The sequence below is a fragment of the Myripristis murdjan genome, chromosome 12 (assembly GCF_902150065.1).
Source record: "Myripristis murdjan chromosome 12, fMyrMur1.1, whole genome shotgun sequence".
NCBI lineage: Eukaryota > Metazoa > Chordata > Actinopteri > Holocentriformes > Holocentridae > Myripristis > Myripristis murdjan.
Genome location: NC_043991.1, coordinates 16,229,538 through 16,247,122, shown reverse-complemented (window position 1 = coordinate 16,247,122; position 17,585 = coordinate 16,229,538). Strand labels below are relative to the sequence as shown.

General features: G+C 40.1%; 3 protein-coding genes across 3 annotated transcripts; 1 reads left to right on the top strand and 2 right to left on the bottom strand.

The window, feature by feature from the left end:
- Window positions 1-202: 202 nt before the first annotated feature.
- Window positions 203-5,682, bottom strand: st6galnac6 (ST6 (alpha-N-acetyl-neuraminyl-2,3-beta-galactosyl-1,3)-N-acetylgalactosaminide alpha-2,6-sialyltransferase 6). The gene is made up of 6 exons (XM_030065609.1): window positions 5,609-5,682; window positions 5,092-5,170; window positions 4,759-4,968; window positions 3,427-3,839; window positions 1,966-2,073; window positions 203-1,190 (listed from the first exon to the last, which is right to left on the bottom strand). Exons 2-6 carry the CDS (start codon window positions 5,113-5,115, stop codon window positions 1,004-1,006), a joined length of 942 nt encoding a protein of 313 aa, XP_029921469.1. The 5' UTR covers window positions 5,116-5,170; window positions 5,609-5,682; the 3' UTR covers window positions 203-1,003.
- A 2,301-nt stretch (window positions 5,683-7,983) lies between these two features.
- st6galnac4 (ST6 (alpha-N-acetyl-neuraminyl-2,3-beta-galactosyl-1,3)-N-acetylgalactosaminide alpha-2,6-sialyltransferase 4) lies at window positions 7,984-12,267 on the bottom strand. The gene is made up of 5 exons (XM_030066044.1): window positions 11,818-12,267; window positions 11,503-11,646; window positions 9,865-10,274; window positions 9,594-9,701; window positions 7,984-9,486 (listed from the first exon to the last, which is right to left on the bottom strand). Exons 1-5 carry the CDS (start codon window positions 11,827-11,829, stop codon window positions 9,300-9,302), a joined length of 861 nt encoding a protein of 286 aa, XP_029921904.1. The 5' UTR covers window positions 11,830-12,267; the 3' UTR covers window positions 7,984-9,299.
- A 2,090-nt stretch (window positions 12,268-14,357) lies between these two features.
- On the top strand, window positions 14,358-17,189 carry LOC115369542 (zinc-binding protein A33-like). Its single transcript, XM_030066175.1, has one exon. It carries the CDS (start codon window positions 15,034-15,036, stop codon window positions 16,453-16,455), a length of 1,422 nt encoding a protein of 473 aa, XP_029922035.1. The 5' UTR covers window positions 14,358-15,033; the 3' UTR covers window positions 16,456-17,189.
- The last annotated feature ends 396 nt before the right edge of the window (window positions 17,190-17,585 follow it).

The following is a 17,585-nucleotide window of genomic DNA, read 5'->3' as shown; positions in this document are numbered from 1 at the left end:
TGGTTCATGAGGCAAGTTTTGTATTCGTAGATTGTGAGAAGACATGAGAACCGAGCCACAGTGCAGGAAACTGAGAATAGAGAACGCCTTTAACAGCTTCAATTTGAGGGTTTTTTCTGTACATGCCCTGAAAAATAGGTCGCAATCTGCATATCACATAATGCTTGAGGCCATATTACATAATTTTCAGGATATGAGTTTGTCCAAATATATAGGTATTGTGCTGTTTTTTTTTTTTTTCACTCCACATGGTTGAAAATACCCTCAAACTGAAGGTAACTATGGAATCGCACTTCATAGTGGCTATCTAAAGTGGAAAGACAGTAAAAATCCCAAACAAGCACTGCCTGACTGTTCACATATTTGTGGGGCTCCACTGTAGATTATATCTTTAAATTAATTACACCTGACTGAGGTGTGTGTGTTGTGCTGTATTTACTGGACAGATATCTGCTCAGTCCAACCGAGGGCTGAACAGGGTGTGTTTTACAGGCCACTTAGACTCAGTCATATCTAATTAGATGTACTGGCTGATATAATACCTCCTCAACACGGGCAACTTAACTGCATTTTGAGGATATTTTAACACAAAAATTAGAAACATGTAAAAATACATCTTAAAAGTCATTTCATTTCTATTTACAAAAAAAAAAAAAAAAAACCCACTTCAGATGGCTGCCACATTTTCATGTGGAGTATTTAAGGAACCTCCCAAAAATGAGATTCAGGATTCTTCTTCTTTATACACCTGTTGTGTCAGAAAACATTCTTAAGCAATCTCCTTGATCGCTTGTACCAGTGGTAAATGTTTCCAAAGTCGTTTTTTTTTTTTTCTTCCATGTGACGATTCCCAAAAGTGTCATTCAGAAGAGAAAACAGAAAGGTCATGAGAATCCCCCTGACACGTGTGGCTGTTTGCCGAGGACTGACCGAGTAAAATACGATGACATCAAGTCCATGGTGCTTGTTAGGGCTGGTGTGAGAACAGCTCCTCAGAGTCCTTTCACCAAGTGGGATGAGCGAAGGTGATGTTGTACTGCTTTGCCCAGCGTGCAAACACCTGCTTCTCGGTAATAAAGCGGTGGTGGTTGCCCCTCCGGCCTTTCTCATTCTGTAGGTATGTTACACATTCATCAGGGCCCCTGGGCTTGTAGTAGTGGTAGGGCATCTTCTTGGGCCCTTGTTTTTTCCTAGAAAAAGAGTCATTTTAAAATCAGTAGTTTGACAACATCCTAAAAAATGCAGAGAGGACAAGCATGTGTTCAGTAAGGGAGATGAAAACTTCCTATCCAGTAAGAACATCTTGATATCCATTAGGCCAAAACAAGGTTATTATAGTTAACCAAAACTAAATTAAAAACTAAAACTAGGTGTGAAAAAACATTTGTATTAACTGAAATAAAAAGGAGTCAGCTGCCTTCACAAAGTGTTGGATTTGTATTGGAATATCTATTCTGAATCAGACAAACACCCCACATATTATAATAATTAACAACATAATAAAACGAACACTTAAACTAATAAAAACTAAACTAAAACTTAACACTTTTAAACAATAAACACCAAACTGAAATGAGCAAACCCATTCTGGAAACTAACTGAAATTAAACTGAACTGAAAACAAAAATAAAAATAAAAACTAATGAAAAATACAAAACGACAATCACTCTGGGCTGAGCAGAGCAAGCTAGGGATTACCCAATTTTTTGTGTTTTTTGGAGATTATATTACAGCCATGCTATGTTTAAAAAAATAAATAAATGAAAAACACTTTAAATCTTGTGTTATGCAAAATCCGAGCCCTGAGGAGCTCCTCGGTTTTATCAAAACACAGCAATAAATTTCACAGCCAGGACCGTGAGTGGGCTTCTCCATGCATGCTAATTTCAAAGCATGCCGTGTGTGTAATGGCTTGATAAAATATAATAAGCGCCTCCTGCGTCACCATTCATTGGCCACACTCACCCACAGTGATTGGGCGGCACCATGCCATACACTTTGATATTATCACACATCTCAATGGCGATGACCATGGTGAACCAGCCGGTGCTCAGCCACGACTGGGACTTCTGCCTGATGTTGAACAGACAAAGGAGAAAGATCAGCTTGTGAGGAGGAAAAGAACTGTTTTACATTCACTCAAAAGCTTGCTCTTTCTTGGGATATAAAACATTTTTTACTTATGCAAGTTCTTCATTTTTTTTTTTTGTTATCCCAAACATGGGGCTATTTCACCACTCGCAAATACTGAAATTCCTCAATATTAGACCATTGTAGCTTGCGTTTGTGTCTTATATTCATTTATTGTTTGTTGTTTGTTCATTATTAACCTAAAATACAATGACCATTGCACCAGAAATGCATTTATTTGTCAAAACATCAACATTTTCGTGAACTTTTTTTTACCAAATCTCTTAAGCTGCACATTCATACAGTTTGGGTTTTCGCTTCCAAATTTCCACAGTAAAGTACCCATTCTGAATTTCACCATACATAAAATATAGACCAAAGTGCGTGGGTCATTTGGTGAAATGACGTGGAATGACCCAGGTGTTACTAATCACATTAATTAAAGTCCTAGTCTAGTGCATGCTCAACCACTGCAAAGCCTCTGACTCACTTAAACAGAACAGAGTCTTAATTAATGTCATTAGCAACACCTGCTGTTTCGTCTCATTATGGCTGTTGTAAAAAAGGTCTATTTTAAACAAATACTCCAATGTTTTGGGTAAAATATCCCTTTTTCCTATTTACTCAGATGGAGACGAGATGTTTGATACCATTTTCACCTCTGTGCGTCCGCTGGTTCAGTTCCTATAGGTAACATGTCGTGTTAGCTTAGCATAAAGACTTGACGTCTATGGGAGTTGTTAGCCTAGCTCCATCAAAGTCAAAAAATATACTTTACAGCAACTCCGAAGCTGTCTTCTTTACACAGTGTATGATGTGTTTTTGCAATACACTTCTCATAATATATTTTTAAAAAAACAAGAACAAGAGTTGTTTTAGTAGAGGTTTGTGCCGGATCTTCTTATAATCACTGCGATAGATAAGGATAAATGTGTTCAGTGATTATAGCTCCAACCATCTAACTTCTCCTTTAATTACTCTCTCCTTTTTTTAATCACAAGACATGTATTGCAAATATATATGATACAATGTGCAAATAAGACAGCTTCAGAGCTGCTGTAAGGTTTATGTTTTGATTTTAATGGGGCTAGGCTAATGACTCCCATAGACTTCAAGTCTTTATCCTAAGGCCTAAGCTAACATGAAATGCTCCTCTAGGAACCAGACCAGTGGGCGTACAGAGATGAAAATGGGTTTGAACATCTTGTCTCAGTTCAGGTAAGTTGGAAAAGGGTTATTTTTCCCAAAACATTTGACTATTACTTTGACTTCACTCTTCCCTCCTTAAATACCTACCTGTCTCGTCCCGTTTCCCTCTGAAACAGACTGTCAAATTTGCGCATCTTGTTTGGTGTGATGGTGAAATAAGACAGGTTACTGTAGGTCATGCTGACTCTCTGGATCAATCTGTACAAGGTTCCTTTGGCATCTTTCCCGATCTTGGTTGGGGGTCCCCAGAAGATGATCATGGGGGTGCTGTCTGTGCGGTTCAGGAACTCGTTGGGCCGCCGGACCACCCTGAACACGCTGGAGTGGGCCACCACCCTCACGGAGGTCCGGTTCCCTACATCAGCCTCGTAGCCCTGGGTGGGGGCATCGTTCATCCGGATCACACACTCTGTGTGGTCGATCTCTGCTCCCGCTTGGGTCCCCAGGACATGACTGGAGCTTGTCACCAGCGCGCAGTCATGGCAATGCAGGGTCATAGTCTGGAAGGGAAATGCAATATTGAACTGCAAGCAAGTCTGTAAGTTTATTTACATCGCACAGTTCATACACACCAGCAGTTCAAAGTGCTTTACAAATGAGCAGATAAAAGCATCTGCTCAGCGATATTGGATCTTTTTGCCTTTCTCATCACTTTGGTATAACAGGACATCTCCAAGTATCACAGAGTCAAATTTAAAGCCCTTTAAGACCTTTATAAGACAAAGTTTGAGTGAAACGTAAGGCTATTTTTGGGACATATCATCTTTTATCTTATTTAAATAAGCATGCCAGAAATATGGTAGATTATTAACTAGATGATTCTTTGAACTGTACTTTTTTTTTTTTATTTACTTTTAGTAATTACTAATTACTTTTCTGTCACAGAACGTGGGACATTTGGATTTCTTGCTACTGTTAAATATGACAGATAATTATAAATAATAGTTCAGTGGATTTAGTTTTGTAACTCTGCTGCAGAAGAATTTGACTAATTTTGAATAACAGAAATAGATGGACAAATGACTTCATCAATTCAAAGCTGAGAATATGCCATGACTTATTAAGACCTAATGTTTGTAAAAATTGATTTGAGACTTTATCAGGACCTACAGTCACCCTGTATAAGGTGTACTGGCCAATCTGGTAAACATGAGTACACTGTTTGTATTTCACGGATGTCATGTTACAAGGTTTCTTCACCTTTACCTCTTGTTCCCAGTTGGAGCCACCAACGTGAGGTTGCATAGTGCAGTTTTAATAAATAATGATACACTTGACTTCAGTCACATCTGCTGCAGCGCCTGTTCCCTACAGTTTACACTGATGTTGGTAACAAAAACACCTAAACTAGTTTTAAATCACTCAACTGACACCACACCAAGGATGATGAAGTTCAAGCTGTTATGCTTTATACAGTACCTTGTTTCCGTGGACTGCCACATAACCCTCTTTCCCAGCCCATTTCTTCAGGTCAGTGGCCTTGAAAGCATGATGGTTGGTGGCCACATGAAAGGGGGTGTATATGACATCATTGCCACTGTTGGAGCTGTAGAGGATGAGGAGCGTTGTCAGGATGAAGATGGTCCCGAAGATCAGCAACCTCTGGCTCTGGTGGCTCTGCTGTGTAGCCTGGTAATAATAATAATAATAATAATAATAATGATAAAGGCTGTGTCAGTGAGTGATGGGTCATCAGGACCTGGAGGTCTGGGCTGTTTGCCACACCCAGAGCACTGCTGAGCCTCCTCTTACCTTGTCCGTGAGCCGGAGCCCCATGCTTTGTGATCAAGCAGTGCAGCGATGCATTTGTTGTGACTGTCAGTCATCATACCTAGAGAGACATGCCAGATGCTATGTTTAACTTTCTGGAGTTTTTACAGCAGCTCATTAAGAGCACACATATATGTAGTGGCAGCTGTAGCAGATCCACTGCATAAACCGTTAGGCTTATTTACCTTTAAGTATTTACAGTCTTATTGGATTATGAAACATGCGGATCACGTTGTGTATGTACCTGATCTGTTTTTTTTCTTTACATCAAGAACACACATGAGAGGCTCGCAACCCACACCAATTTTTTTTTATTATTATTATTATTTAATTATAGAAACACCACCATGTTCTTGCGCAACCCCACGCTCGCTATTCAGATAACCTTTACCGTGAGCTCTGGTTTACACAGGGTATTTCCCCGGTGTGGTTAAGACGATGGCAGAGATGATACCGTGTAAGCGTGTTATCATTAATGCAAGGCTAAAATCCGGCTTACCCTGTCATGTTTTGCTGTGCGCTTGGTTTTTGCGGTCTCGCTGTCTGATTTGTCTCGTCCCCCATGTTCCTGCGCCACTTGCTGACGTCACCAGGACGTCCCCCTCTGCAGTACAGTAATGTACACTGTGGGCTGTCCCGGCACACTCTGTTAGGATGCAAACACACACACATATGGTGATAGTCTTAAGGTTTATTACATGAGGAGTGTTTTAATCCTTTTTATAACAGAATGAAACTTAAGGCTTGTATTGCAGCTGGCATGAACACAATGAAAACAGACCCATTAGATTATGACTCTACATGTTTTCAAACTCAAAATCTATATTGACCTGTATTCAATACCTTTAAAGATAAATATATCGATGTATAGACAGATAGATGTACTTTATTGATCCCAAACTAGCAGCAGTTTGTCCAGATATAGCACAGGAACAATAACAGGCCACAAAAATACACCTCTCAACACTATAAGAAATTTATATCTTCAGAAAAATTAAAAACACAACAAACAACAGAATAAATAAAGTAGCTCAATACAAAAAATATAAGCAAAAACTATAAGACCTACTTTATATGAGCAATAAAAAATATATAATGCACTAAAATATACTAAAAATCTATATAATATGTATAGACCTTTTACCTTTGGACTTTGCATGGACTATATGTATAATGAAATATATCTGCAAAATATCTATAGGATATGTATATATAGAATACATGTTAAATTTTTAGTATAATTTCCATGTGGCAGTCCCCGATACCCAATACTGGGTGACTGTCAGACTTGGTTCAACTTTATGGAAAACATTTTTATATAATATGTAATAGAATAAGTAAGTACACATAGAATTTTTTAAATGACATTGTGTGGTTTACTGTGTGGTCACCCAGCCAAGAGAGGGCAGTGAGCATGGAGTAAGATGGTTTAGAACCAAAGAAAATGAAAACACTGAAAACATTAAAATAAAAAAAAGGAGCTGAGGAAGGTAGAGAAGCTGAGAGATAATGTCTATGTTTACAGGATGGTGTGGTATTGGTGAGAAAAGGAAGAAGCTCCAAAACCAGATAAGAGCAGGAGACTGATTAACCTTCAAAATAAAAGCCCACTCAGCCCATGAGCCCCTGAGTTTCAAAGAGTTAACACTACACCGCCAGGTATTGCACCCACTGGGGAAATAAAACACAAAATAGATGTTCACCCACTAAATCAGAACGGAACAGCCAACAAAATGTGGTAAGACATACAATACAATTCATAACCAATGAAACGCTTCATTAAAACTTCTAGTAAGAGACACCATGCAGGTCAGAAGTGAACAAATGAAATTCCTAAAGCTAAAACACTGACACATGTCTTGCCAGTCCTAATTGTGTTGTTTATATATATGTATTTTTTTGTTGCCATGTTACTTTTAAAAGTGCACTGGATGTATTGAGATATCCATTTAAGCAAAAGAAGGTAAGATAGATGAAGTGCTTTATTCTTTTACTGAGCAGGAGCGATGCAAATTCACAAGGATAAAAAAACACCCATTATAATTAAGTTTCTGCTTATTTGTCTCCTTAAGGTAGAAGGAAAAAAAAATCAAAAAGCTATTGTCAGTTTTCTCTGAGTGTGTAAACACAACAAGATCTTCATGAGGTGTTTCTGGTCCTTGATGCAGAGATCACTGCTGTATAATGTAGGGGTTTGAGTTGAATTAAGGATTTAAAACATATTTTCCGAGATATTCAGATGTGTGTTACAGAGTCTACTGGAGCATGGCAACATCTTGATACAGGAATTCTGGCAGACAGCTCAATTTTCCTGATAACTTCCACTATAACAATATGAATAAAGCTGGTCAAGGCTCTGCTCCCTGCTTTATCCAGTGCAGGTTAAGACGGGTTGTGTGTCTTACAGCGTGCAACATTGTACAGGGTTCACATATAACATCACCTGTAATGTGAATGTGCATGCTCTGGAATGGGAAAATAATGGAAATGGGCATTGTGGTGCTGTTGGTTGCACACCAGTGTAATAGACTCTGGTTTGCCGAGGTGGCTGTTTATGGGCCATTAAAATATGCTTATCTGCCTTGTTGAGCTGTCGTGGGCGTAATTCATGTAAACAGTGATGAAGAAGGTTCTGACTTGGTGACTGTGATGACTCGCTTACACTGAGTCACACCGAAAACAAGAGTAACTACCTGGTAAATACATTTGCCTGTCAAATGAACCTGTAGGTGGATGACCGAATAGGCAAATGTATTGCGTCATGTTATACTCTGAAATGAACCCCATATTGGAAGGCTCACCTTGAATTATTGCACAAAGGACAGCAACATCATATCCTGTGTATTGATCAATACATAAGTGTGATTTCTCATGTAAATCAAATTTATTTATAATACTTTTTCAGGTAGACAATTCATGGGCTATTTGAAATACACATTAAGGGTAAAATGTTTTGCGAGTCAGTAGTTCATTCAGTAGTGCAAACATTATTAACATCTTTGGAATTAGTCACAAAATAAGCATGATGCAACTCAAAAGGCAGTGCTATACATTTCACTGTAAATAGGCAGCAATGCACATATATGTTACATAGTAAACATGGCAGATAGTGATCAAATCGATTATTAAGCATATATCAATGCTATCCGATACCATCTTCTTTAAGTTTGTCTAAAAAATTAATGTGGCAGAGGAAATCAGGTGCAATTTCTAGTCAAAACAGCAGTTGTGAAGTAGCAAATCTATGTACCAGAGATCATGACTGCCACTAGAAATGTTTAAACTTGTTTTCTTATGTTTGTTGTCCTGGGTCAATTAAATAAATGGTTGATACAAAAATTAAAACAAGACATAAAGACATGTTTGACCACAACATGCTGGAGACTTTTCTCCCAACAGAGTACTAGGATGCCACATGTGACAACTGCAAACTTTATGATCGCTGTTGAGCTGGAATCACACTCCGCTCATTACTGAAATATCACTGCAGCAGTGCATATCACATTTCCTCATTTTTAAAGCACATAACTACTTCAAGCCTTGGCAGGTTGTAACCAGCTGTAACAATGTTAAATAATTGGCCTAAAGTTTCAATATGCAACTTTTTTGTTACATTAAAATAATGGTAAACTGTATACTAGATTAAAGTGGTTCTAATGATACACTTCATACCTCAAAGGACAACAGCTGCATATTGTAGCTTTTACATTCAACTTACACAATATGACTGTGGTATAAACAAAACTATGCAACAAACAGACTAAATTAAAATGAAGGCACATTCGTTAAAAAAATAATGTGATAGCTTTGGTATAATCTGATTTTAGCACTGCCTGGGTAATGGGTTTTATCCATACATATACTGATACAGTAATACACAACGGAGTAATACTAATGGTAGTAAATTACAACTAGTCACTTGTGAAATGTTGGTAAATTTGGCTTTCATTTTCATCGGTAACTCTGTGTGGCCAGTGTCCAGCCAAGCTCTCTTCTACCTGAAAAAGCAGTTTGTCCAGTTAAAGTGCTGAGTGAGTGGATTTTAAAGTCCGACCAGTAACAGTGCCCAGTAGATGCTGGAGTTGGTGCTCTTCTACAACTGAGAAAAAGAGGATCTATAGCCAGCAAAAGTGAATGTCCTTGCCAAAAGAGTTTGAGGAACAGCCTTTGGGGTTTGAGTCTCTCCTTTCCTACCGGCTCCAAGACGGGTGTTTAAACTCCATCTTGTGGCGTGTTGCCCATTTGGCGTAGATGGCCTTCTCAGTGATGAAGCGATGGCCGCCGCGTCGCGTGTGCTCATGGACCTTGTACATTCTGCATTCATCAATTCGGTTCTTCTCATAGTAATGGTATGGAACAACACTGTGATTGGCTCGACTGCCAGGAGGAAAGGAGTGCCAAAATGGAAATGGTTACTAAAGACAGCCAGGTGTGGTAAGAGCGAGAATAATCACTGAGTCAGGTCATATTTTCAAATAGCTCACCTGCAGTAGTTATCATCAATCATCCCATACACATGAATACTGTCACACATGTCCATGGCCAGAATCATTGTGAAGAAACCAGTGCTGAGAAATGCCCCTGTCTTCATTCTGAATGAGAGACATCAAACTTTCAGGCTTGAAAAAGACATTTCACAACTATCAGAATACACATAAATAATGCACTGCATCATTACTGTCTATCAATGTTATCAATTGTATATAATATAATATAATATAATATAATATAATATGTGATAAACTCATACTGTACCTGTTTTTTCCAGTTTCATTCTGAAATACCCTATCACAATACTGAATCTTCTCTCTGGTCACAGCATAGATCTTCACATTTGGATACTTGGATGCTATTTTCAGGAGAACATTGAAGATGTGTCCCTTCCCGTCTTGCCTCATGTTCCTTTCAGGACCCCAAAACACATACGTGGTGTCCGCCGAGTCCTGGAAGTAATATCGCTCATTTCTCAGCAACAGGGGAACACTGGTGTGAGACACAACGCGAACACTAGTGCGACTCCCCACATCCGCCTCATATCCCCGTGTGGGTGCGTTGTTCATACGGATCACACACCCGGTCCTGTCGATCTCCTCTCCGGTGCCAGCTCCGAGCATCTGGCCTGAGCTGGACACTAAGGCACACTCGCTGCAGTGCGTGTCCAGGAGCTGTTGAGAAAAATGAGAAACCAAGGATGTTGTAGTTTGAGTTGTAGTTTACACACACATACACCAGGGTGTCTGTAAGTATCAAAGAGTCCATTTTAATGCTTTTTAAGACCTATTCAGTATTAGGTTTTACCCAAATTTAAGACTGATTTTTGGAAAATCGCCTCAAATGAGCATTGCTGGTTAAATAAAAAAAGGTAAGTACTGTACATTAATTCTTGTACTGAGGTCAGTTTTAGGTGGGAACATGGTCAATCAATGACTACATGATTCTAAAAGACTCCTTTTGCTGAGATTGGAAGAAGCTGCTGGAATTAATCTCAGCAGGACTGTTTTTTGTTTTTTTAAGACAAGAACTTGGGACAAGCAAGTCCATCGATTTTTGTGGATTACTCTCTCTAGATGCTAAAGTGAAGAGTCTGGCTATTGTGTGCATGTAAATGTATATGAGAGTGAGTAAAAAGTGGGTTTAGCTTAATCTACAACAGGTGCTCCAACAGGTTCAGTGCATAACTCATTATAAAGAAAGTATTAGCTTCAGTGGTAGTTTTAAAACCTTTAAAACCAGAAAAAGACTATATTTATGCCATATCATGCTATTATGATATCCAAAGTCCCAGAATATATCCATATCACAATGATGACATATTGCCAAAGCTTACTGGCAGCAAAATACACATGTAGCTTCTCTAAGTGAGAAACCAGACCTCTGAAATTTTGTCATTTATTCACTGACTGAGCGGTGCTGTGTCAGCCCAGCAAAACCAGACATGCTGAATTTATACAGTGTATTAAAAATAATAATAATAATAATATCAGGCTAAAACAGGATGGGCCCAGTTAGATTTACTAGTGTGGGTTACATGGTTACATGTCACAGTGACACTCTAATACATATAAGTCTTTATTTATAGGTAATGCACAAACTTTTTTTTTTTTTTTTTTTTTTTTTTTACAACTAGGATTAATGCACAATAGTATTAATGCACTCATTTATACATAATGCACATACTACTACCACAAATTTCTAGTGCACATATTCTTACATTCTTCATTCTTTTTCTATTTCTTATCATTTCACTTATGCTTGGGAATGTGAGCCACTGCAACTGATCCAATTTCTCCTCAGGGATCAGTAAAGAATCTCTGCTTTCTGATGACTGACTTGAATAAATGCCATTTTTTTAACAGCACGTCGACAGGGTCATGAGCTTGATGAGAGCCTCACCTGGTTGGTCCTGCCGGCAGAGATCCGGCTGTAGCCCCGGAGGCCGGAGCTGCGCAGCGCCGAGGATCCGTTCGACCTGATCACATGTCTGCACCATAACAACAGGCAGAGGCAGGCGCTGAGCACAAAGACCCAGAGGACCCTCTTGAGGAAGGGGACAGAGAAGTGATGATTAAATGACGGAGCATATCCCAACACACAGCAAACACCACGGTACAGAACATCAACACACACACACACACACACACACACACACACACACACACACACACACACACACACACACACACACACAGGTAATAACTTCATCCTCACCAGACTGTTCATATCACAGCGTTTGGGAAGCCCCTTGTCCAGAGCCCGGCGACTCTCATCATGTGTCACTCCAGAAAGACAGATAGATTTGAGAAACACAGAAATGGATCGACCGCCTCCATATTTGCCTAGCTACCTCGGAGTTTCATATTTTAAGATGTTAAGAGGATGTTTACGATGATTTCTTCGGAGCTTTTCGACTTACAACTCTCTCTCTCTCTCTGTCGGTTTACATGATAGTCCTCCTCACAGGCTGGAAACGGGTGAACTACCGCCTTATCAACAAGTCAACACCTCCCTTCCGTGGTTAAAATACAAAATCACTTGGGTAAATCTTTGTTTTTTTATCTATTGTCTGATACGGTGAGCGGCGAGCGTGATTTGTTTACCTCCATCGCCTCCGTCCATTTCCTGGGCTTAACGGAAAGCGAGAGGACGGTTAGACGTGCGGCCTTCAGTGCCTCCTCGTAAATTCACCCCTCTTCGACTTGTTGCGCATTCAGGTACGTTTGTGTCTGGGAATAACGGGAAATATGGAAAACGTGGACCTCGTAACGTAAGGACTTGCTGGTCACCGTTGCTTCAAATCATGTGGTTACGAGGTACTCACGGCATCAAACACCGATAGGCAATTTAGCCAAAAGCCAAAAGGTGTTGCTGTCATCATCCGTTGTTCTAGCAATGTACTCTGCCCCCTAAACGTCTCATTGCTTCAGTTTGGCTGTCAATTAAAAATCACTTTTACCGTTTTCATAAATTAATTTAAATTGTATTTAAAATCCTTAAAATTGATAAAAGTAACAAAAGCCCTAAAATTATGACTTGTTGCGTAAATTTCCCACAGAACTGAGTAGCCAAAACTGATCTGAACTCCCCCTTGTGTAATCATTAATTTTATTTCATTTCATTTATTTATTTATATTTTATTTTTATGAGCCTTGTATGTTCAATTATTCTTTACAACTGTTACTGTTTATTACATTTTGCACATATTATTAAGATATTAACATGTTCTACAAACTGTTCCCTTTGGCAGTATTTACAGCCACATAGACCAACTGAATGCACAATTACCATGTTTGTTTTGTGAATTCATAACTTGTCTATAAAAAAATAATAAAGTCACTTTTACTAGCCTCAATTAGGATAATTGTAAAATCTATAGAGAGATATAGATAGATAGATAGATAGATAGATAGATAGATAGATAGATAGATAGATAGATAGATAGATAGATAGATAGTGATGTGGAAAACTTCGGTCCAAATCAGGCCAGAGTGACTTCAAAAAACTTCTTAGACTTGGTACCAAAAACACCAATAAAATAAGTCTTGGAGGCTCCAAAAATCAAGACTATGAATCAGGCAGAATCTTAAGCAGGCAGGTTTATTTTCATTCAAGATCTCAAATGGAAACAAACAGTGAGTCGACAAACAGTGAGTCGACAGAGGAAGACGACTGGTGTTCTTAGTTTTTACGCCTGTTTATATTCTCCGATCCCTGGGTGCCCCCCCTTACTATTTTCCTTTGTCAGCAATTTTGTTCACACAATGAACTCATGTATTATCCCAGGGTGTCATCATTCGGCCAGCCGATGAGATAAAAGTTCCTAATTGGGACATATTTACCTTGTGCTTGTAGATTTTGGATGCCGGCCGATGCTTTGCGGTCACTTTTCTAGATAAGAAGAGGGCTAATTGGGCACACTCAAAGTAGGTCAGGCTTTGAACTGAAGTCAAGAAAGACATTTTTGTGGTCAGTGCAGGTGGATGTCTATTCATTTAAAAGTATAGTCAGGCCTTCCTAAACCTTGCTACGGCCCTGCTCATGCTCATTGAAAGAGCATAGTCTAGACTTTTCAGGCACGCTACTGCCCAGTCCATGTACATTAAAAAAAGATAGTCCAGCTTTTCCAGGCATGCTACTGTCCTGTATGGGCACCTTAAAAGAAGATAGTCCAGCCTTTCCAAGCATGCTACTGTCCTGTCTGTGCACCTTAAAAAAGGATGGTCTAGCCTTTCAAAGCTTACTGATGTGTTGTCCATGTAGATTTTAAAAATACAGTGTAATCTTCTAAACATTAGTATCGTGAGGTCTGTGTAGATTTAAAAAGCACAGCCCAGTCCTCCAAACACCAGCACTGTGAGGTTTGTGTAGATCCAAAAAGCACATTATGAGTTTTTCCCACATTTGCTACCCTCTACAGTGTGGACACTTTTAGGCTCAGAATTACCTCCACAATAGATAGATAGATAGATAGATAAATAGATAGATAGACATTTTTTGTTGTTACTAGGCTCATATAACATTGAATACACCATGCACGTGCACCTCTTCATGTTTTATCAGGGTGTTTTGCCAATTTTTTTTTGCCTATAGATAAGAGACTCGCGACTGAAATGCTCAACACTGGAATAGGATTTACAGCTGCATTACTTACCCTCTATTTTCGAGCAGGACGTCTGTGGCCACCTATTCCTCTACAGGGGTCCTTACTCCCTGCGCGCTTGCGCAATTGCTTGTCAACAATCTACGTGACGGTGGACTGACTCTGATGGTTTGTTGATGTTGGACTTGGACAAGTTCAAGCATCAAAACTATATCGAATTTGTTTTAACTGTAAACCACAAGACTGTCGCTTCATTGGCGGCCTGGGGGACTAAAGAGGAAAACAGGACTTGCGGATAAAGAAGAAAACATCGGCCAAGGCGTACTGCTCAGCGTCATGGTTGACAGCCACCACCCACACCGGGAGAAGAGAGGAGAAATTGAAAATTAGGAATATTGATACTTAACCTGTGTTTGACTGCCCACGTCGAGCCTCTCTTTTAGAAAAAAAGAAAAAAACATCAACCATAGGTATTTTATCAAAGTATTCTCACTAGAGGAAGCAGCGACACCATGACTCTCTGACTTGCCTCTTTGACTTTTTACTTTTGATTTTCGGTTTGGCCTCATGCGACACCCGGAAACAACAGTTTTGCTTGGCATTTAAAACACCTTTTTTTCCCCCGGGGATTTACGTTCCAGGCTAGGATCCATAATCGTGGTGGATACTCTGTTATTTTACAATTTGTATTCATTTGTAACTTTCAGCAGCAGCTCTGCCTCGTCGTCCGTCCGTCTTTGCTTCTACAGCACCAGAGTAACGTCAAAAACAAAACAAACAAAAAAAAAACATTCCATCCGTGTGCACTTGGCCTCAGAGGGAAGGAAATGGCTTCTCGACAGTCTCTCACAGAGGAGAATCTCCTCTGTCCTGTCTGCTGTGACGTTTTTCAAAATCCTGTCGTCCTGTCTTGCAGCCACAGCTTCTGCCAAGCCTGTCTGCAGAGATGGTGGGCCTCCAAACGAATCCGCCAGTGTCCTTTTTGTAAGACTGTGTCCTCAAGCCGTACACCTCCTGTCAACCTGGTGCTGAAGAACCTGTGTGAGGCTTTTTTACTGGAGAGGGATCAGGGAGCTTTAGCTAGGTCGGAGCTCCTCTGCAGCCTGCACACTGAGAGATTCAAGCTCTTCTGCCTGGACCATCAGCAGCCGGTGTGTGTCGTCTGTCGAGATTCGAGAGTGCACACTGGCCACAACTTCAGACCCATCGATGAAGCCGCTCAGGATCACAGGCAGGAACTTCGGGAATCACTGAAGCCCTTACAGGACAAACTGAGGGTCCTTCATCAAGTTAAGATAAAGTTTGGTCAAACAGTAGTGCACCTGAGGAACCAGGCCCTGTGCACACACAAGCAGATAGAGGTGGAGTTTAAGAAGCTTCACCTGTTTTTACAAGCGGAAGAGGAGGCCAGGAAGGCTGCACTGAGGGCAGAAATGAAGCAGAAAGGTGGGATGATACAGAGGCAGATTGAGGGGCTGAACACAGAGATTGCAGCCCTTTCAGATCGAATCCAGGCCATAGAGACGGAGATGAGAGCTGAAGACGTCTCGTTCCTGCAGAACTACAAGACTACAGTGGCCAGAGTCCAGCGCCCCCTGCCGGATGAGCCACGGCTGTCCTCGGGGTCTCTGATAGACCAGGCCAAACACCTGGGCAACCTGAGCTTCTCCGTCTGGGACAAGATGAAGGAGGTGGTCTCTTACACTCCTGTGATTCTTGACCCCAACACTGCCTTTCCAGAACTCATCCTGTCAGAGGATCTGACCAGCGTGCGATGGGGAAACAGACAGAATCATCCCGAAAACCCAGAGAGATTGGGCAACTACAGCTGTGTCCTGGGCTCTGAAGGATTTGACTCAGGGACTCACAGCTGGGATGTTGCTGTTGGGAACAACACATACTGGGTAGTGGGTGTGATAGCAGACTCTTCCCAGAGGAGGAGAGACGTAGATTCTGGATTATGGAGAATAGGGTATTTCAATAATGAATACAGATCAGACTCCCTGTCAAATCCAGTCACTCCTCTCCGAGTGAGGACCAAGATCCACAGGATCAGAGTTCATCTGGACTGGGACAAAGGAAGGCTGTCATTCTCTAACGCTGAAACTAACGAACGCATACACACCTTCACACACACCTTCACTGACAAGCTTTTTCCATACTTCAACACTTGGGACACATGCCCTCTGCAAATATTACCTGTGGGCGTTGCAACAGTGCAACAGCATGTGAAGACAGGAGGAAAATGATTACAATAATGTGTCATGTTAATGAGAAACTACTTGTGTTGCAGCACATATCATGTGTCAGGTAAAAATGAAACCATGTAAAACTGAGAAAGAATTACCACATCCCATGGATCTCAGTATTTTCAGAAAGCCATGGGGTTTTTGCGGGACAGATTATAAAGTCTCTGAAAAACATGATTCACTGGTAATTGGATCCTAAGGGATTTGATGTTGTGTCACTACGTCAAGAGAGCAATTCTGGTCTTTCTGCTTAGATATTTCACTGTGGAACAAATAATGTACAATGACACAGCATAATGTGATATGAATATGTGCTTCTACTAACACCAAGCTTCCCTTGACAATTTGAAATTCTAGTGTCAGTTTTTTTCCCCTGTTACTTTATGACCAGTACAAGATTAGTGTTCAACAGCAGTTTGCATTCACTGTTTGAAACAAGCATATGGCTACCTGTAGTTAGATAGTTGGAACTTGCTGAAGCCAGAAACTGCAGATGGCCCTTAAAATGACATGCATCTCAAACAGAATTTCTATATTCATATTCATACTTAATTTATTCTGACATACTTCTTGATTACGGAGAATAGCGGTACAACCGTGGCTTAAAGGTTAGAGAAGTGGGTTCCTGGTTGGAGGGTTGCCAGTTTCTATCTTATTTTATTATTTTTTTAAAGAACAGTAAAAAAAAAAAAACAAAAAAACTAGCCTGCTTGTCGTTAGAGTTATAAGTAAAAGTATAAAAATAACTAGATTCAGTGACTCATGCTTATTTCAAAAGAACTATAATCTATCTTAGTTAATAGTAAAAGCACTTTGGTGACTACTAAGCACAACAGAAGCGGTAGCCCAAGTATTTGTAACTACTGCATTGTGAGGATTATATGTTAAACAGACTGTCATGTATAACCAAATGGCTGCCAAGTGGTTGCCATGCCAAGTACTTTTTCCAGACAGATGAGTGACTTTACAATCCCAAAGAGAGTAATAAGACGAGTCATGAAAGCACAAGGGGTGTGGCAAACTGTTTTAACATTTAAAAGCGAATCCACAATTAACATTACAGGTGTCAACATCAGTTTGACTAGCTGTAATTACATTGACTACTGTACAATAACTAATCTGGTAAATGT

Coding starts and splice junctions, on each gene's coding strand:
- st6galnac6 (XM_030065609.1), bottom strand. CDS start 5,115: ATGGGGCTCCGGCTCACGGACAAG. Junction 4,969..5,091: donor GGCTCCGGCTCACGGACAAG/GTAAGAGGAGGC, acceptor TATTATTACCAG/GCTACACAGCAGAGCCACCA. Junction 2,074..3,426: donor AGGGAAACGGGACGAGACAG/GTAGGTATTTAA, acceptor GTTCAACATCAG/GCAGAAGTCCCAGTCGTGGC.
- st6galnac4 (XM_030066044.1), bottom strand. Junction 9,702..9,864: donor AATGAAACTGGAAAAAACAG/GTACAGTATGAG, acceptor TCTCTCATTCAG/AATGAAGACAGGGGCATTTC. Junction 9,487..9,593: donor ATTGATGATAACTACTGCAG/GTGAGCTATTTG, acceptor TCCTCCTGGCAG/TCGAGCCAATCACAGTGTTG.
- LOC115369542 (XM_030066175.1), top strand. CDS start 15,034: ATGGCTTCTCGACAGTCTCTCACAGAGGAGAATCTCCTCTGTCCTGTC.